Consider the following 22,198-nt stretch of genomic DNA (forward strand, 5'->3'; position numbering starts at 1 on the left):
TAGCTAAATGAGTCCAGGCAACTGAGAACTTTGTTCAGCCAATGGGTTTTAGTGTTTTAGCAATTGAGAAAAACTGTAATGGTGTGACCGCCACCTTGTGGCCAACAACTATACTCCTCCCCAACATCCAATAGTCGGCCGATAGTGCGGTGCCCTAATGAAATGTCATTGTATGTCCATTATATTTATGTTTTGTTCCAGAGCAATTACACTGAGTCTGTTTCTCTTTCTGTGTAGTAAAAGGACTGAGGGTGCTTTATCACTGACCATTACTCATCCCCAACATTAGCTCAAATATAACGAGGGTTATAGAGGACGAGCCACTCTGGGGAATGATAAAAGGCTTTGGAGTGTGCTGATGACACTGCATTGGTCATTAGCCTTCCTCAGTTTGCCCTTTTCATACATTTCTAAATAAGTAAGCTTTGAATTTAACATAACACCTAATCTGTGTGCTTAAGAGGGGCATAAGAAAATGATGTATCAGAGCTGAATGTCAGGGATGGTAATAAGCCTAGAGCCACCTTAACTAATCAGCCACCAGACAATATGAAAATGCATTCTCAGTCAACTTACTTGGTAAAATAGAGGTTATATAAAATAAACATTAGTCTACTGGTAATACCAGCATTCACATTACCAGTGATGGGCAGTATTTATGTTACAAGTATTTGAAATGTGGATATGAATTACTTCTGGGAAATGTATTTTCACTCCAATGTATTTCGTTTTTTGTATTTTCAAAACACTGTAAATAGTATTTTCTAATTACCTTTCTATACCATTTTATCAAGATGTTCACATTTTGTGGCCTCCCTTTCACCCTACACTGGTATCAGCAGTCTGATCGCACTATGGAGTGATAAGAGCATCGGCTAAATTAACTATATATAAATGTAACATATTTTGATAAATACTTTGTTGGGGGAAAATGTACTTGATGCGATGTTGTTTCACCTAGCTAGTTTAAGATGAATGCACTAATTGTAAGTGGGAAACTCTTCTCTACGGTTTTAACCGCCAAATCACAAAACTCCCCTTCTAACTCACCCAAGCTCCCTTCAATCGCTTTAATTGTAAGAGCATTTGCTAAATGACTAAAATGTGAATGTAAACATGTACAACTGCAAAGCATGCTGAGTATAATTCTAATGAGCTCTGCCCAGAAAACAAGGCCAATAATAATACCCAGTGTATTTTGCAGTTCATTTTGGTATGTTCTTTTTCACATATAAATGTATATTTCGGTCATTTAGCACGCTTATCCAGTGTGACTTGCTCAGCTAAGGTAGTTGAACATCATCACAGTCATAGCAAGTAAAACATTTTTGTAACTGTTACTGAGAATGGTGTTTCTGTTCGGAAAATCTAAATCAGAAAATACAATATTTATTTTGTTTATTTTGATAATGTACATTGATCTTTATGGTATTGCTTAATTTTGTCCATCCCTGCTGAACAGGGTGTCAGTTTTCAAAGAGAAGAAAAGAGCGCTACTGGATGTATAGCCCTCATAAATAGGTCACATTTTTAACTAAACTAACCTGAACAAAATTATAAATGTAACATGTAAAGTGTTGGTCTCATGTTTCATGAACTGAAATAAAAGATCCCAGAATTTCCATATGCACAAAAAGCTGATTTCTCTCACATTTTGTGCACCCATTTGTTTACATCCCTGTTAATGAGAATTTCTGCTTTGCCAAGATAATCCATCCACCTGACAGGTGTGGCATATCAAGAAGCTGATTAAACAGCATGATCATTATACCTTGTGCTGGGGACATTAAAAGGTCACTATAAAATGCACAGTTTTGTCACAACACAATTCCACAGATGTGTCAAGATCTGAGGGAGCGTACAATTGGCATGCTGACTGCAGGAATGTCCACCAGAGCTGTTGCCAGAGAATTGAATGTTAATTTCCCTACCATAACCTGCCTCCAACTTTATTTTAGAGAATTTGGCAGTACGTCCAACCAGCCTCACAACCGCAGACCATGTGTAACCACACCAGCTCAGGACCTTCACACCAGCTGGATTGTCTGAGACCAGCCAGCCGGACAGCTGATGAAACTGAGGAGCATTTCTGTCTGTAATAAAGCCCTTTGTGTGGAAAATCTCATTCTGATTGGCTGGGCCTGGCTACCCAGTGGGTTGGCCTATGCCCTTCCAGTACCACCCACCCTGCCCAATCATGTGAACTCAATAGATTAGGGCCTAATGAATTTATTTAATTTGTCTGATTTCTTTATATGAACTGTAACTCAGAACACCTTCCTAATATTGAGTTGCACCACACTCCCCTTTGCCCGAAGAACAGCCTCAATCCATCGGGTCATGGACTCTACAAGGTGTCGAATGCTTTCCGCAGGGATGCTGGCCCATGTTGACTCCAATATTTCCCACAGTTGTGTCAAGTTGGCTGGATTTAATTTGGGTGGTGGGCCATTCTTGATACACACTGGGAACTGTTGAGCGTGAAAAACCCAGCAACGTTGCAGTTCTTGACACAATCAAACTGGTGTGCCTGGCACCTACTATCATACCCGGTTCAAAGGCACTTGTCTTTTGTCTTACCCATTCGCCCTCTGAATGGCACACAATCACAATCCATGTCTCAATTGTCTCAAGGCTTAAAAATGGTAGTAGACATCAATAAAGATCATAGCTTTCACCTGGTGAAAGCAAGTCTATTGCAAGTCTATGTCATGGAAAGAGCAGGTGTTCTTAATGTTTTGTATACTCAGTGTGTATATAACCACCTCTTCCTCTCTTACTAACAATAAAACTGTGTACGTTGCAATTTTATTCTTATGATATGCTTAGGAAAATTACCAAAGTCTAGCTACGAAGTTTTGGGGTTCAAAGTCCAGTATTTATTATGTTTGAAATTACGGATGTAGCTTGCAAAACTCGTGTTTTCAAACCAGCTAGCTAGCCCACGAGTTGTCACGCCGTCCGGTCACTTTTTGGAGTCGGCAATGTGAGCGTGGAAGGCAAGAAGGAGCGCCCTAACGCCTAGCCAGTTAACCTTCTGGTGTTCAAAGTTTCATGGAAATATGCTCAGTTGTTACAATATTATCCACATGTTGTTACAATATTATCCACATGTGCATGGCTTACATATGAGGTTGAGATTAAATATCCTTTTAACCTTTTATCCGAGCAGCCCAAGCACCCGCTATTTTCCCCAATCCTCTCCTCCTTCACATGTTCAAATATGCCCAAAACTAGAACTTAATTTTTCAGGGAGCGAGCGGAATTTTTCAGGGAGCGAGTGAACTAGCCGGCAAGAAAAAGAAAAAAGATCCACACGGTCCCAAAATATTGGTAAAATTGAGAAGATACCGTATCTGATTAAATGTTTGTTAAAACATCTCCCGAAATGAATACACTTTTATTTACCAACATAATCATTAAAATGGATATCTATAAGCAAGCTAGCTAGCTAGACAGCCCGTGCCAGTCTAAAGCCAGCTAAATCCGAATAAAAATAAGTATTGGTTAATAAAAAATTCACCTGACAATCTTAACAATATAACCATCAAAATCTAGATAGCTAGCTTGATATTCCAAGCAAGTCTATTAATATAGAGCTGTAAGGCAGTGGCCTGCAGTCTTAGGAGTATTGAGCTGTCAAGCCAAGGGCCTGAATAACTCTCTCTGTAATCTCCTGGGCAATATCTTAGTAACATCTGTATGCTTTATGAATGTAATGAAACAAGCAAGTATAAACTAACATAATAACATAAATGCTTAATGGCTACAATATTTTCAGCATTTAAAGATATTATTTGGTACTCTTGTATACTTTTTAGTCAGTAGTTCTGAAAGTAGCACTCACGAGACAAAAGTGGTCCCCGACAATTGCGGACTACGTCACATATGTGCAGAAATGTCCACCATGTCATTGGGCTCTCTGCTTTGTCCACTGAGCAGTTGGGCCCGCCCTACAACTTCATTGGGTAATACTGGGAAGGCCTCTTGCTAGCAGTCACTCAAATGCGAGAGGCTGAAGCTCATTGGCTCAAGCTTGTTGGCTTCCCCATGGGGGGAAATGTAGGAAAAACAGTCACTTTCAAACTAAGGATTCCATGGCTAATTGAGGCACAACAGTAATTCTGCTCATAAATTAAGCAAGTATGAAAAGAGGACACATTGACACATCCAGCCCAAAGTGGGAGGTTAAAAAATTACTTCGTCGCCAAAGTACCGGAGCATGCCAGGGCTCTCTGGCCCCCGTTCCTGGAGCGCTACCCTCCTGTAGGTTTTCAATCTAACCCCAGTTGTAACTAACCGGATTCAGTTTATCAACCAGCTAATTATTAAAATCAGGTTTGCTAGATAAGGGTTGGAGTGAAATCCTACAGGACTGCAGGTCTAAAGGAACAGGGTTGGAGTGAAATCCTACAGGACTGCAGGTCTAAAGGAACAGGGTTGGAGTGAAATCCTACAGGACTGCAGGTCTAAAGGAACAGGGTTGGACTGAAATCCTACAGGACTGCAGGTCTAAAGGAACAGGGTTGGACTGAAATCCTACAGGACTGCAGGTCTAAAGGAACAGGGTTGGAGTGAAATCCTACAGGACTGCAGGTCTAAAGGAACAGGGTTGGAGTGAAATCCTACAGGACTGCAGGTCTAAAGGAGCCCTGTTTTTTTGCACCATCATAACACGTGACATGTATCCATCGAAATAACAGCAAATGACTAGCTAAGGACACCGTCTGGTATTTTTGCTTCCCTGGTCCATAACGACATGATGCAAACCATTATTTTACTTACACTAGGAGGGTAACTGTAGGCTACTGCACATGCATGCAATCAGAAACACAGTTGAGAGGTATATCAAGTACTGGAATACTAGTATGCATTTCCAAATATACATTAAAAAAAGTACATCAAAAGGAAATATTGTCTACTCCCATTTGGTTGAATCAAATACATTTTACACACTATAGTGACAATTTTACTTTAAGAAGACCACGCCAATATTACAAAGAAAAAAGCATTTATTTGGCAACATTTTGAAGTCATTTTTTTGTTTAGAAGACAGTGAAAAACCTAGCAATAGTAGACTAGCTTTAAAACAACAGAAGAGGACACACATTTTTATAAAAGAGCAGAACAGTTAGGACAGTTGTTGGAAATATTACTTTACTGTTGTAGGGCAGAACAGAGTGACTGATCCAACAATAACAGCGAACAAACTGTGTCCCTCACCAGAGTGGCGTTCATTAGGGCACAATGTTTTTCAGCAACAACAAAAAGTCCCTTCCTGTTTCAGTCAATTTTCTTCCATTTGGTGCCAAATAACATGACCCAGGTTTCATTCACACGGACACAAAGGAACCTGAAGTATCAACTGTTGTCTGATGCACATACATTCACTCAGTTAATTAACAAACATTATTTATATAGAGATTAGTTGGTAGGCGATATCATGTTATCCTTGTGTTGATGGCACAAACTGCTTTAGCATTCTCTAGCATGGGAACTCTGAACAGTTATTTTTTTAAGGTATTGGCAACAATGTAGTGCACTTTACAAAAAAAGCATTTGAATAAAACCCAAAATAAGTACAATTATTAATAACCCAAAACTGAAGGTGACTGGCTGATAGTTATGGTGCCAACTCTTATGGTGCCAACTGACCCATATCGAAAGGACTAATGGATGTGGGGGCAGTTCCATTTTCAGTTCCTGTATTTACCAAGGAATGCCAGTAGGGGTCAGAAACACGGCCAGAAACACTGCCTGTCCATTACCACAGGACCTCTGGTTAGTAAACTGTTACAACTTCACACTTCAACATCCATCCTACTTAGACCAGGGCCAGGAGTTTTTCCTGACAATGTAAACTGACTGGCCCTAATAATACCACATGTGCTTTGAATCCTAAGACGATGAGCCTTCTTGATTGACAATTGCTTTATCCTATTGTAGAGGAACAATGAGACGTTCAGTCCTAGTCCCTCTTACTAACTGGTACAAACTAAGCTTAGTCTGATGTCCATACCACAAACAGACATCAGTGAAAAGCATTGAATAGAGTTTCGCTACATTTCTGTCCTTGACTGAACCTATCCCCATTCACAGATCCATTCCCATTCTAGATTAAAATCCCCATGCACGTTGTAGACTAAAATAAATGGCATGACCATCTGTTGATCATAAAGGACAGACATATTGAGATAGACAGAACAAGATCCAAGCAGACTGAAGTTAGTGTTTGGGGAAGTTTGGTAATTGGTTTGTTGTTATCAGGGGAGAGGTCATGCATTGCAGTCCAAGTCACAGAACAGTGGTCACCTTCCATTAAAAAAAATAAACATCCAGAATATCTATCAAAGCTTAAGTTTTAGATGCAAAAACAGTGGTTGAGAATGTGGTAAACACCTGGGTTGGGAAAAAAATCCATTTCACTTCAACAAGTAAACTGAAATTCCAAATTCCAATTTTCTGTATTAAAAAGCAATGAGCAAAATTGCAATTGGAATATTAGTTAACTTCTGGAATTGACAGTTTAAATAGAACTGACCCCAAACCTGCTAAACAACACTAAAAATATGGCCAGATTCAATACTAACAGACACATATTTCAACTCAACGTGAGGATGGATGCTCTGTGATTCTGGTCAAGTTGTTTCCTCAGCGTAACGATAGATTGTGGTGTTTTGTGTTGTAAAGGTCCATGTTGCTTTCAGAGTAAACAGCATCGCTCTTTGAAACTCTTCTTGTTCTTATTCTTGTGCTTCCCCTTGCCGTTTTTGTCCTTGTTTTCCGACATCTTCTTTCCCCGCACCTCCCGCATCAGGTCAAAGAATACCTTGAGAATGAAAAGGAACCATGTTACCACACACATTTACCTGAACAGACAATTACTCAAGTGATAGTCCACCACTATTTCTGAATTACTTGAGCACCTTGAAAATTACATATAGAAGAGAATTGTCTGCAATATGTCATTATAAACACGCCCACCCACCCATACACACAAACACACACAGTACCTTGTCGACGTTGGCTCGCGTCTTGGCTGATGTCTCCACGTACTGCACCCCCCACTCCTCTGCCTTGGCTCGGGCCTCGTCTACAGACACCTGTCTGCGGTCCTCCAAGTCAGACTTGTTCCCCACCACCAACAGAGGAATCTTATCCTCTTCCGCTTTCACACGCAGGATCTGCTCTCTAAAAAACACACATTATAAAGACTTATTAGGATTGTAGATCCACAAACAAGCATTTAAGGTACACAGGTCCTAGATGCATGCACCACACACACACACACACACACATACACACACACACACACACACACACACACACACACACACACACACACACACACACACACACACACACACACACACACACACATCATGGCTTGGGTCTTCTATCGTTACTGTCATCATTGTGACTCTCCAATCTGACTCACCGCCATATGACTGTCATCACTGCCATACATGCTAACTAATGATGCTAACTAATGAAGGATCACCAACCTGAACTCTGCTGTGGCTGTGAAAGACTCATGTTCTGTGATGGAGAAGACTAGCAGGAAGCCCTCTCCACTCCTGAAGTAGTTGTCTCTGATAGCAGCATAGTCCTCCTGTCCAGCCGTGTCCAGGATATCGATCTGGACCTCCTCTCCATCCAGCACTACCTTCTTCCTGTAGCTGTCTGCCTTGGTGGGCTCGTAGTCCTCTACGAACTAGGAGGAGGAAACCACAGAACCGTCAGAATGTCTCCAACAGACAAGACTAAGTTAGGCAGATAGTATGTAGCTGTCTGCCTTGGTGTCTCGTAGTCCTCCACAAACTGGACAGAGGACCAAGACGAACACCTCAACCACACAGTCATTGTGTCACAGTACTTAACGGGAAACAGTTTAACTTTGGGTAATGTGAACTTTTATTTAATTCTTGTCAAGTTGGATAACAGGGTTCAACACAATGTAACAATGATGTATGACAGGCTAGCAAACATGGAATGCTCAGTTTGTGTGAGCATGAACCGTGTCAATACTGCTGCAGCTATGCAATGAGTTGAGCTAAGTGTGTGTGTGTGTGTGTGTGTGTGTGTGTGTGTGTGTGTGTGTGTGTGTGTGTGTGTGTGTGTGTGTGTGTGTGTGTGCATGTTCTCACCTCGTCGTACATGAACTGCAGTGTGAGTGCAGACTTGCCCACACCACCACTGCCTACCATGATGACCTTGTGCAGGGCCAGAGAACTCTGGGTCTTATTCTTACTGGCAGCCATCACTGGTCTCTGTCTCACACACACACACCGTCACACACACACACACAGTCACACACACACACACTGTCACTATGCTCAAAACACTCACTGACACCACCTGTGGACACAGAGGGCACAACAGGTAGACAGTGAGTAAAACACATACAAACAAGCAATACTGATATTACACACAGTACTACACACAAGGCCCAGTCAACAGTCTACAAAGCTTGGGCGGTATATTTTATATACCGTATACTGTGGTATCTGGAAAAAGACACAGGATGGTTTTTCAATACCATCAAAACTATTTCTCTGGAGTTCTCCAATAAATGTCAATATTCGTAGCTATTTTTTAAGTTAATACCCGCAGTCAACTTGTGCAATACGTTAACAGAGAAAGTAGATTATGTTCTTCATTTCACCTGTCACATTATTTTACATTATGAAGCTTGCCGTAGTTCCGCAGAACAGTTGAGCCAGTCACGTGTTTGTAAATAGCACAACAAGAGAAAGCGGGAGCCGGTGAGTCCATAACCTTCTATATCTATCGGCATGTCTCTGTTGTGCGGTGCACATGAGGTGATGAAGGTACACTTTTATGCAATTTCCTACTAAATGTTTGCCATCAGATATATTATAATGGCTTTCTGCCAGATGTCAAATAGCTCTAGATGAGTTATATGTAGTTGCCATTTTTTCCCTGTGCTTCCTACTAGTGTTTTATTCTCCACCATTCTTCTCCCCTCTGCACATGCTGCTCTTCCTTCAGAAAAGCTTGCATCACAACTTTGTTCATTTGCGCAATTTCTCTCATTCACTTTCGTTTGTAAATGTCCACACTATCTGAAAATGACATTCGGTAGCTACTGGCTATGCTTGTATAACTTTATAAACTGTATTTGCCTGTCTTTGCAATTTAGTTTATTTTAGCTTTTGCTCGTTAGCATTTGTGTTTTCGCTATTAGTTTGTTCTAATTGTGTTAGCATTCTGGTAATCTAGGCCCAATGGGCATTTCTTGCCTTTTTAGCACCCCCTTGTATGCTATGCTGGTAATACTGTAAATCCCGGGATGAAAGACAGCATGATGATATGAAAATCTTTATGATGATATGAAGCCATCATGCCTACTCCTGTTGGGTGTCATTTTTAAATAGGATAAATCCCTCTTAAGAACAGCCTAACTCATAGAAAACCTCAGAAAGAGACAGACACCTTCAGGGCAGGGCAATAGCTTTGCATATACAGAACACTGTGCAGTTACTGTCAGGTGACTTTTAGTGCCAAGAGACATTATGTCAAAGTACTTCATTGGGTGAAATTATAATATGCTCTGGGCAACTGATATCCCTTGACAAGGCTGTTTAACAACATATCGTCTGCCATTTATTTTAACCATCATGGCCTCAGAAGTTCTTATAGCAGTGTCAAACTGGGAGTTATCAATAGAAAGAGTCATGGAAATAGTAGATTCAACTTTTTTGTAAAGTAATCTCCAAATGTTTCAACAACTACCCTCATACAGAGTCATACCCTCTTACAGCATCATAGCCCCACCCCCCCAACAACACATTGTCTCATGTCCCCCGCCCTCCTCCCCCAGCAAGGGCATCATGTGGGTAGGCAACAACAACAAAAAGTTTTTAAAAATTTAAAAATTCAATGGCTGTTTACCGTAATGGCTGACTTTAGGACCATGCGGAGCATTGCTGCCAGCCTGTGCCCCTTTTAGAGGGCAGAGACAGTTCCATTTGATTTACTGGTCAGAGGTTTAGGCAGTGTGCCAATTGCTTTGAATTTGATGTCAGCATTTGAACTTGGCCTAGTAAACCTTGTTGTAATCTGATAGCCAGGGGTTAATTTAATAGGGAAGTGGGGAGCCCTCCTTTTTGGTGACCATTCAAAACCAAACCCTGTTTTGTTTGCAATTAGCTGTGAGCCTAATTGTTATTATAATTTATTCACCCAACGGGCTACTGCAATTTTGGTTTCACCTAAGCCTATTGGTATGAAAATAAACTGAACAACTTGATATTTAGATCATTTCCCCAAAATACATGTCTTGTTTTTGGCTTCAAAGACAATAACAATTTTAGGCTATAACAAATGTGCATTCCCATGCAGTGACAGAATGATAATTGAGAATGCAAATAATGAATGATTACCTAACTTTTTTAACTTCTTGCTGTAGACCTACATCATCATCCCTACATGTACAGTGGCAAGATAAGTATGTGAACCCTTTGGAATTACCTGGATTTGCATACAGCCCCAACAGATCCACAGATGATGCAATCTCTATTGCATTCCACACGGTCCTTTCCCACCTTGACAAAAGGAACACCTATGTGAGAATGCTATTCATTGACTAAAGCTCAGCGTTCAACACCATAGTGCCCTCAAAGCTCATCAATAAGTTAAGGACCCTGGGACTAAACACCTCCCAACTGGATCCTGGACTTCCTGAGGGGCCGCCCCCATGGCAACTGCTCCACAAGGCACTACAGAGGGTAGTGCGTACGGCCGAGTACATCACTGGGGCCAAGCTTTTTGCCATCCTAGACTCGAGCCACCCTAGTCATAGACTGTTCTCTCTGCTACCTCACGGCAAGTGGTACCGGAGCGCCAAGTCTAGGTCCAAGAGGCTTCTAAACAGCTTCTACTCCAGGCCATAAGACTCCTTCCTCCCAGTCAGTCCTGACCTCAACCCCATTGAGATGCTGTGGCATGACCTCAAGAGAGCAGTTCACACCAGACATCCCAAGAATATCGATGAACTGAAACTGAAATGAGTTTTGTAAAGAGGAATGGTCCACAATTTCTCCTGGCCGTTGTGAAGGTCTGATCCGCAACTACAGAAAACATTTGGTTGAGGTTATTGCTGCCAAAGGAGGGTCAACCAGTTATAAATCCAAGGTTTCACATACTTTTCCCACCCTGCACTGTGAATGTTTACACGGTGTGTTCAATTTAAGACATGAAAACGTATCATTGTTTGTGTGTTATTAGTTTAAGCAGACTGTGTTTGTCTATTGTTGTGACCTAGATGAAGACCAGATTTTATGACTAATTTATGCAGAATTCAAGGTATTTCAAAGGGTTCACAGACTTTTTCTTGCCACTGTATTATACCTGCCTGCCTCTAGTATAATGCATTTCCACCTCTTAGTCTCGCTTGTCCATCTCCCTGAATTAAAATGAGATATTCTAACAGATTAATCTTGCTGGCAAAACGTCATTAAACATAATTTAGCTATAGTGTGGATGTAGGGCTGTTTTTTGTATATAGTGAGCACCCAGATGCTGTGTAGGCAACACAATAATATCAGAAAGAGACAAGCTGCCTCTGCGTTGGCTACTATGTTGCAATATGAATATTCTCAGAGCAGTCTTGTTGATACAAATGTTTCAATATTCTCTGAGCTGCCTTGTTCCCTTATACAATGTTTCAATATTCTCAGAAACACTGTTCAATATTCACAGAATGTTTCCCTTTTCTAGTGAATAATGCAGACAGGAAAATACAAAAATGAACTGGGTGCACACATTATAATGAACATCTCTGAATGCAGAGCAACAATTTTGGTGGGAAGCGCACGAGACATTTACACTGTCATAGTAGACTGTGTGCACCATTCCACAAGGGTGACTTCATATAGCAGGGGGTCTGCAACTTACAATTGATCCTACAATTTCTAAAGATATGTGTCCAGTCAGGATTTTCATATGAAGCATTGTAGGCTACTCAACTGTGCCCAGAAAATGTCTAATTGCCCACAAACTGAATAGCCTAATTCTTGCTGGGAACTAGACAGAGACACTGTCCATTCAGCCACACCCCACGGAGCTCCACTATGCCTACCTGTACAGAGGCGCTGTGCATTCAACCACACCCCACGGAGCTCCACTATGCCTACCTGTACCGAGGCGCTGTCCATTCAGCCACACCCCACGGAGCTCCACTATGCCTACCTGTACCGAGGCGCTGTCCATTCAGCCACACCCCACAGAGCTCCACTATGCCTACCTGTACCGAGGCGCTGTCCGTTCAGCCACACCCCACGGAGCTCCACTATGCCTACCTGTACCGAGGCGCTGTCCATTCAGCCACACCCCACGGAGCTCCACTATGCCTACCTGTACCGAGGCGCTGTCCATTCAGCCACACCCCACGGAGCTCCACTATGCCTACCTGTACCGAGGCGCTGTCCATTCAGCCACACCCCACGGAGCTCCACTATGCCTACCTGTACCGAGGCGCTGTCCATTCAGCCACACCCCACGGAGCTCCACTATGCCTACCTGTACCGAGGCGCTGTCCGTTCAGCCACACCCCACGGAGCTCCACTATGCCTACCTGTACCGAGGCGCTGTCCATTCAGCCACACCCCACGGAGCTCCACTATGCCTACCTGTACCGAGGCGCTGTCCGTTCAGCCACACCCCACGGAGCTCCACTATGCCTACCTGTACCGAGGCGCTGTCCGTTCAGCCACACCCCACAGAGCTCCACTATGCCTACCTGTACCGAGGCGCTGTCCATTCAGCCACACCCCACGGAGCTCCACTATGCCTACCTGTACCGAGGCGCTGTCCATTCAGCCACAGCCACACCCGACGGAGCTCCACTATGCCTACCTGTACCGAGGCGCTGTCCGTTCAGCCACACCCCACGGAGCTCCACTATGCCTACCTGTACCGAGGCGCTGTCCATTCAGCCACACCCCACGGAGCTCCACTATGCCTACCTGTACCGAGGCGCTGTCCATTCAGCCACACCCCACGGAGCTCCACTATGCCTACCTGTACCGAGGCGCTGTCCATTCAGCCACACCCCACGGAGCTCCACTATGCCTACCTGTACCGAGGCGCTGTCCATTCAGCCACACCCCACGGAGCTCCACTATGCCTACCTGTACCGAGGCGCTGTCCATTCAGCCACACCCCACAGAGCTCCACTATGCCTACCTGTACCGAGGCGCTGTCCATTCAGCCACACCCCACGGAGCTCCACTATGCCTACCTGTACCGAGGCGCTGTCCATTCAGCCACACCCCACAGAGCTCCACTATGCCTACCTGTACTAAGGCGCTGTCCATTCAGCGGTACTGAATCACGGATGTGGCCTTAATGTGTAGATTTGTCTTCATTCCTTGGTCGAGTTTGTTTGTCTTGTCGCTGTCAATTGTAGGCCTTAGTCATTCCTTTTGATGTATGCCTTATTTCAATGCATGTGTAGGATTTACCTGGCATAACTGTTTTATGCTCTGGTTACTTTTACATTGACGTCGGTATTTGAAGTCAGCCTTGATAGCGAGTATTATGCATCTATTTCATGTTGCACTGTATGCACTGTTCCACAAGTAGGCTAAATTAGTCAATGTAGCCTATGTATAATGAGGTTGAGTAGTACATTGTACACACCATTCCACAGACCTTTAAACCTAATATACTGTAAACCTAATACTGCTGTGATACTGTCTGGGGGACATTTTTTTGGTTGTGTTTTTGCTGTTCTCCAAATAGCATTTTAGAGCAACAAAAAAAACAGCACCCCCACCCCAAACTACTTCCTGCGGCTATGTACAGAGTCACTGTAATGAGGATAAATTGGATCTGGAAAATTAACTGCATCCTGTAACATACTGTAACAACTCCCTTCACACTGTTGTGAATGCTTTGTCAAGGAAGGGACCAAGCCCTGTCCTTCCTGCTTCTGTGTAGCATAGCCTACTGACATGCATCTTTCTCTCTCCACTCTACCCCTCCCTCCAGGCATGGCTACAGCCAAGCTTAGCTGGTTACCATGACAACCTCCACCCCGCCCCAGTACAGGTAATGTCTTGTTCACACATGCACATAACATAAATGGTTGTAGCATCTGTCGACCGACTGTGGGATGCAAGACTAATGAGGAACTTTGTTCCAGTACGCTGATTTTGGCACTGATTATTTCAAGGGGACATTTAGCCCATTGACTTGTCATAGACTTGCTCCAAACTGGCAGAAATGTTTCCGTTTAGAGGGGTGGTGACTTCACTAGTCTCATTAGTACATTTTCTAACACATCTTCCCAAAGAATTTAATCGAACATCTGACACAATTCTGCAAAACATTTTTTCTGGGTATACAGGTAAACACATGAACTGTAACTGCTGTCAAATTGATGCCCGATTTACATTGTGACGCATTTCATTAGGCCGTACATCATCACAAATTCTTGCCCCGCTACTGAACGGACAAGTGTAGTGTTTGTAAAGCAAGATGGAGGTGAAGCCATCTCCCGTCAGAGATCACATTTATTTTGGGAAATTGCAAAATACGACCTTTTTATTCAAGACATGATATATAATAGATCATTTCCCCATCCCCCCTCTCTTTCCCTCTCTTCTCTGTCCTGCCTAGAGAATAGAGAATTTTAAATCCAAATGGAGAAAATGACACAAAACAAATGTTTCATTACTATTGCGTATATTGATTAACATGCATCTGTTTTAATGCACACTTGCACACTTGGCCACAGTTAAGTTATAATTTATCTACAGCAGAAAACTAATAACTCCATTAGGTTAGTTGATTATTGCCAAAATGATACATGAGAAACACTGACACACACAGGCTCCATAATAAATTGATTAGAGCAGATGTATTGCTGTGGGGCATCACAGTCAGCTACGGGCTACGGTCAGCTGGGCCTAGCCTATACTGCTGGGACATGTAGGCCTAATGTCAAGGTAAAACTCCACTGACTCGGGGGCTAGGGCAGAAGTAGAGTTATTTTCAAATCAAATTTTATTTGACTGGTTGTGGTGTGTACGTACAGAACTGTTGGGACGACGTCATTAATGCACTTATTGATGATGCCAGTGACTGATGTGGTGTACTCCTCAATGCCATCGGAAGAGTCCCGGAACATATTCCAGTCTGTGCTAGCAAAACAGTCCTGTATCTTATCATCTGTGTCATCTGACCGTTTCACTGGTGTTTCCTTCTTGAGTTAAAAAAAAATTGTAAGCAGGAATCAGCTTTGTACGCGTCTCTGTGCGTGGAGTAAAGGTGGTCTAGAGTTTTTTTCCCCTCTGGTTGCACATTTAACATGCTGGTAGAAATGAGGTAAAACGGATTAGTTTCCCTGCATTCAAGTCCCCGGCCACTATAAACGCCACCTCTGGATGAGCGTTTTCCTGTTTGCTTATAGCCGTATACAGCTCATTGAGTGCGGTCTTAGTGCCAGCATCGGTTTGTGGTGGTAAATAGACAGCTACGAAGAATATAGATAACTTGCTTGGTAAATAGTGTAGTCTACAGCTTATCATGAGATACTCTACCTCAGGCGAGCAAAACCTTAAGACTTCCTGACCATTAGATTTCATGCACCAGCTGTTTACAAATATACACAGACCACCACCCCTTGCCATACCGGAGCTGTACATAAGCTGTTCCATCTTGCCGATGCAGCGTAAAACCCACCAGCTGTATGTTATTGATGTTGTCGTTCAGCCATGACTCTGTGAAACATAAGATATGACAGTTTTTGTCCTGTTGGTAGGGTATTTGTGATTGTAGTGTGTCTATTTTGTTATCCAATGATTGTACGTAGGCTAATAGTACTGATGGTTGAGGCAGATTACCCACTCGCCATCAGATCCTTACAAGGCACCCCGAAGTGCGTCCCCGATATCTCAATCTCATCTGAATCACTGGGATTTGGGCCTTTTCGGGTGTCTGAAGTAAATCCTTCACGTCCAACTTGTTAAAGAAAAAATATTCTTCCAGTATGAGGTGAGTAATCGCTGTCCTGATATCTAGAAGCTCTTTTCGTTCTTAAGAGACGGTGGCAGAAACATGTACAAAATAAGTTACAAATAATGCCAAAAAACACACAATAGCACAGTTGGTTAGGAGACCGTAAAGCTGCAACCATCTCCTACTGTGCCATTATTACATTTACGGGATGTAACTTATTTTACCCCCGTGTAACTTCCTGTCTTTGTTTCTAGTAACCATGGCAACATGGAGGCCGACTGACAGAGGCAGCCCTGAACTGACAGGAAGGACACACCGGCTGGCAGCAGTCATCAGGCCCTTCTGGCTGACTGCAGAACTCAGCACTTTTAAACAGGAGGTACATGTGTTACTAACTTCCATCCAACACACAATGAGACAGGGCAAGAGAAGCGGACCTGCTACACTACAACTCAACCTAGTTTATCACTCACTTTCAGTTAGGTCTCAGTTTAAAATGTTGTACCATTACAATGCTACTGCCTAATCTACATTACAATACCTTAACAGTATCATTACAGATAATGTCATTGTAGGCTAATTGAAGAACAAACCCTGAATCGCTTGTGAATGAGTCAGAGTCATGGGATCCCTTCTTCGTGTCCTTTAACTTCACTTTGCCAGGCAGTGACAGTCTCAGCTAAGTTTAAATGGAGGGTGGCCCCTCGTGCCAGGCCTCAGCAGAAATCACTGCCTTCTACTTGACCTATATATACAGCCTAGTACAGTACAGAGCTGTAAGGATGTACTAGGCCTATCTGACTGGTCCGTCTGGTCCGCGCAATGCCATCAGGGATACGCCAAATAAAAATGTGATTCACATTTTTTTTAAATTAGTATTCTCGTTTCATTGCCGAAGATAAAACTAAACCATCTAGTGTCCAGCAGTACTACACTGGCACCTGTCAATGACACAAGTTGTTCTGCTTCCATGAGCACATCCAATGCTAGCATCAGTAATTCTACATTTGTTGTTAGCTCACCCCTTACCCAGGAAAGCACCGAACAACAGGCAGGGACAATGGACCGTCGACGAGGCGCAAATATGATGAGAACTACATTGATTTGGGGTTTACTTATATTGGTAGTGCCTTTCCTCAGCCAGTGTGTTTTTCAGTGGTTCCTCCTTTAAAAGTTGCGAGCTTACACCACGGGACTTAGAAGTACCCAGCGTCACAGCTTCATTGCTCCAGACCACCACAAGGGGGAGTTAGAGCACTCATTATGCATTTGAGTCCCAAGGTTTTTATATGACCAATCATATCGAGTGGTTGACGAACAATGACGAATTTGACGCGGGAAACCAGTCCCTGGCAACTTTCTTCAGCAAAGATGGCTGACAAAACATTACAGTGGAAGCAAATGTAAGCAGATATAACGTCATAATGAGTCAAGCAAAACATTTACAATTGAGAGGAATATGTTAGTTAATGTAGAGATAAACAATTGTGCATATGTTTTTGTCATAAAGTTAATTTACGAAAACCGCTATTTAGCAAGTTAGCTGACTAGCTAACATTAGCTAGCTAGCTGGTGTTATGACATTAGTAGGAATTTGTAATACGTGTTGTTTAATGTTTTAGGGACTCCTGAGAAAAACAGCAAACCAGGCTGTCGTCTTCTGAAACAGTGGATGAAAAGATTCTAGCTAGCTAAAGCATTTACTGTACAATTGTGTTAGCATGCCTTGCTTACATTTGCCATGCAATGCAGCTGAAGTAACATAGCTAGCTAACTATTTATTTGCTTATTGTGTAGTGGAGAATAAAAATAACTGTATGCCTATGTATGTGTAGCTAGCTACAGTATGTAGCCGATCTGTGTATGGACCCTAGAAATGTTGGTATGAATATTAGTTCAGAACCTATCTATGAACCTCAGCTATCATAGTTGTTGTATCAACTTAAAGTCTGAATGGCATTAATGAAGCCTATGGATTGAGTAGAATATAATAACTTTATTGTGCCATGGATGCAAGTCCTATATTCATGTATTGTAGTTATTACCACACAGGAGATCCCCACATTGTAGCCTGTACATCAAATATATTCACTGATCATGTACTCTTCTTTGGCAAATAAAGGTGCGGTTCAGGTATGAATCTCTGAGAGACATTCTTTTTTCAGTCATATCCAATACCAGGTATATCAAACTCCATTCTTTGAATGATGCTGTGTCTACATGTATGTATTACAGTTATACAATTCAACAGTGTTTACCACTCCTGCTCCTGGGAATCAATGATCCTGCATTAATCTAAGGACACAGAATAGGTGTAGTATTCTAATGAGATACATCATTTCAACCAGTGGAGAATGTGAAATGCTTTATTGAAAGTTCATTATCCAGGTGTTATAAATACATAATACATGCATTATAAATATTCTAATTGTAAAATTAAAAAAGTTCAATCTGTACTTCAATGCACATATGGTGTGCATTATTATTTTTTAAAAAAGAGGAAGAAAGGTGGGGAGAGGGGTGTAGAAGACAGAAAAGGAAAGAGGTAAAACAGAGGAGCAGGGAAGACAGCATATGATTAATGAATTACAGTGCTACCCTAATATTCTCTCAGTTCATCACAATTCCATAGTGTCTCTAGCGGTGTCTCCTAATCAGCCTTGGGCTCCCAGTCGGCCCGAATCTTAAGAGTGGGTGAGGTGGCGATGACGGAACTGGCTTCCTCTCTCACATCAAAACATACCTGTAGACGAGAGACAGATGGATAGAGATAAAAATGATAAAAAAATATTTTTTAATTATTCTAACACGGTCAGTCATCATAATCATCAGGAGGTGAAATGCAAAACTGACCTTGGATCATTAACTCTGGGACTACTACATCTCTATCTGTATTTCAATGTTTTTTATTTAGTCTTTTTTTTTCACCAGGTTGGCCAGTAGAGAACAAGTTCTCATTTACAACTGCAACCTGGCCAAGATAAAGCAAAGCAGTGCAACACAAACAACAAAACAGAGTTACACATGGAATAAACGAAACGTACAGTCAATACCACAATATAAATGTCTATATACAGTGTGTGCAAATTAATTAAGATTAGGGAGGTAAGGCCATAAATAGGCCGAAGTGGCAAAATAGTTACAATTTAGCAAATAAACACTGTAGTGATAGATGTGCAGAAGATGAATATGCAAGTAGAGATACTAGGATGCAAAGGAGCAAAAAATAAAAATAACAATATGGGGATAAGGTAGTTGGATGGGCTATTTACAGGTGCAATGATCTGTAAGCTGCTCTGATAGCTGATGCTTAAAGTTAGTGAGGGAGATATGCGTCTCCAGCTTCAGTGATTTTTGCAATTCGTTCCAGTCATTGGCAGCAGAGAACTGGAAGGAAAGGCGGCCAAAAGAGAAATTGTCTTTGGGGATGACCAGTGAAATACACATGCTGGAGCGCATGCTACTGGTGGGTGCTGCTATGGTAACCAGTGAGCTGAGATAAGGTGGGGCTTTACCTACCAAAGACTTATAGATGACCTGGAGCCGATGGGTTTGGCGACGAATATGAAGCGAGGGCCAGCCAACGAAAGAATACAGGTCGCAGTGGTGGGTAGTATATGGGGCTTTGGTGACAAAACAGATGGCACTGTGATAGACTGCATCCAATTTGCTGAGTAGAGTGTTGGATGCTATTTTGTAAATGACATCGCCGAAGTCAAGGATCAGTAGGATAGTCAGTTTTACGAGGGTATGTTTGGCAGCATGAGTGAAGGATGCTTTATTGCGAAATAGGAAACCAATTCTAGATTTAATTTAGGATTGGAGTTTCTTAATATGAGTCTGGAAGGAGAGTTTACCTTCTAGCTAGACACCTAGGTATTTGTAGTTGTCCACATATTCTAAGTCAGAACCGTCCAGAGTAGTGATGCTAGGCGGGCGGGCGGGCAGGTGCGTGCAACGATCGGGTTGAAGAGCATGCATTTAGTTTTACTTGCATTTAAGAGCAGTTGGAGGCCACGGAAGGAGAGTTGTATGGATGACATTGAAGCTCGTCTGGAGGTTAGTTAACACAGTGTCCAAAGAAGGGACAGATTTGACACACAGAACTCTATCTGAGAAGAAGTTGGTGAACCAGGCGAGGCAGTCATTTGAGAAATCAAGGCTGTTGAGTCTGCTGATAAGAATGTGGTGATTGACAGAGTTGAAAACCTTGGCCAGGTTGATGAATAAGGCTGCACAATATTGTCTTTTGTCGATGGCAGTTATGATATCGTTTAGGACCTTGAGCGTGGCTGAGGTGCACCCATGACCAGCTCGGAAACCATATTGCATAGCGGAGAATGTACGGTGGGATTCGAAATGGTCGGTGATCTGTAAAGCATCTCTTTAATAATACTTCCTGTATAATATCACTTATAACAAATCATGATAACATTGGATAGATAGATGCATGTATAGCATGTGACAATAGCAGAATCATATCAAGGATAGTGTCACAAATACATAAATATCACTTGAAGCTTGATGATGAGTTAATCATTTGAATCAGAGCTAAGGCAAAAACAGGTCCAGTCCCCAGGACCAGGACTGAGAACCAATGCTTTTCATTGGGACCTCTTCATCTGCAGACAGGCTTTCACAGCTCTGTATCTGAGGACAGAAAACCTCACAAGAAATAGAACACACAAAAGTACCTGCTCTATCTAGAATAGTCTACTCTCTCGCTTTGACAGCTGGGCCTGCTATCCTTTCACCCTCCTCCAAAATAATACAAATGTTTGCCATTATCAAGTGGCACTGGGGCTAAATCAATATCCTACATAGTGTGGGAGGACTGCACCTAAAAAGGCTGGAGACTCATAACTAATCGAAGCGCATGCATGGATATGTCCTGACCAAAAGATGAAGTGTCAGTGGTAGGGTTCACTTGACGTTGCAGCACAGCAAGATTCTCAGTAGATGGGATGTCAGGAACAATGACCCCATTGTCACTGTTTCCAGATTCCAGATTATCCTCCCAATAAAGCAGGTCCTCCGCCTGCTGAATCTGGAATGCTCAAGAGAAACAAATCTGTATTAGTGACGATAAATTTGGCAGCAACAGGGGCTTGATAGTCCAGGGACAATGATAATGTTTATGTGGTGTAAATCTTAAAATTAGCAGCTGACATCTTAAGAGGTTTTTAATTAATGCATGTGAGACAGGTTCCATGTACAACAAGACAGGCAGAGAAGAAGCACACAGAACAGTTTAATTACCTCTGGTTATGGACACTTTTGGCAGCAATAAAGCTTCCACGGCCTGTTCCTCACACAGTGAACATCTGGCAATATCTACATTTTTGACCCCTTGATCAGCTCACACTCTGAAAGTAAAGAAAATAGCTTATTTGTTGTAGATATGAAAACAATAACTGAGATATGACAGTTCGATCTAAAGCAGCAGATGTGATTTCCAGGATACGTCAATACAACACAGAAAACAATCTTACGAGGTTTGATGAGGAAGATGTCAAGGGTTTCTATACAGAAAGTAACTCCTCACAAGATGTTAGAAGAACATAATACAAGTCATTCTTTTTTTCATTCTACTATATCAATATTTACCTTGAAGGCCATCCATTGCTGCCGACTCCATCCATAAAGTATCCAAAAGCAGTTGCTGCTTTGTTATTGGCCGCAGTGTCCAGATAGAACATCTATACAAGAGGTAGCCTATGCTTAACACCAGACTGGTATTGTGGTTGTTCATTAGGTGATCGGAAATATGCAATATGGATACAAAATAATAACCGCCAAAGATGACAATTTTGTATCTTGGAAAAAAGCATTGGAATTAAAAGTGAAATGTTTAACTGATTAACCTGCTTCATTATTATTATTTTTTTTACCTTTCTTTAACTAGGCAAGTCAGTTAAGAACAAATTCTTATTTTCAATGACGGCCTAGGAACAGTGGGTTAACTGCCTGTTCAGGGGCAGAACGACAGATTTGTACCTTGTCAGCTCAGGGGTTTGAACTTGCCACCTTCCGATTACTAGCCCAATGCTCTAACCACTAGGCTACCCTGCCACCCCATTTATGTATTACTAGTTGATGAAGATCAACTCCAGTACATCATTGAAAATTTGTCTACGAATAAAAAAGTTTAAATAACTTCTTAGATTTTATGGAGACATTATACATCTTAGTACCTTATCAATTTATGATT

The 22,198-nt window shown here is 42.1% G+C and overlaps 1 protein-coding gene across 1 annotated transcript in view; it reads right to left on the minus strand.

Moving 5' to 3' along the window:
* Positions 1–4,994: 4,994 nt before the first annotated feature.
* Positions 4,995–22,198, minus strand: part of LOC115129772 (ras-related protein Ral-B-like) — a 41,552-nt gene continuing 24,348 nt past the window's right edge. Inside the window, exons 2-5 of the mRNA XM_029660477.2 lie at positions 8,148–8,358; positions 7,506–7,714; positions 7,014–7,191; positions 4,995–6,829 (exon numbers count right to left, since the gene is read on the minus strand). Of these exons, the coding sequence (XP_029516337.1) occupies positions 6,704–6,829; positions 7,014–7,191; positions 7,506–7,714; positions 8,148–8,261 (627 nt within the window). The 5' untranslated portion in view covers positions 8,262–8,358 and the 3' untranslated portion in view covers positions 4,995–6,703. The remainder of the gene's footprint in view (positions 6,830–7,013; positions 7,192–7,505; positions 7,715–8,147; positions 8,359–22,198) is intronic.

This window comes from Oncorhynchus nerka, linkage group LG1 (genome assembly GCF_034236695.1).
Source record: "Oncorhynchus nerka isolate Pitt River linkage group LG1, Oner_Uvic_2.0, whole genome shotgun sequence".
NCBI classification, from domain to species: domain Eukaryota; kingdom Metazoa; phylum Chordata; class Actinopteri; order Salmoniformes; family Salmonidae; genus Oncorhynchus; species Oncorhynchus nerka.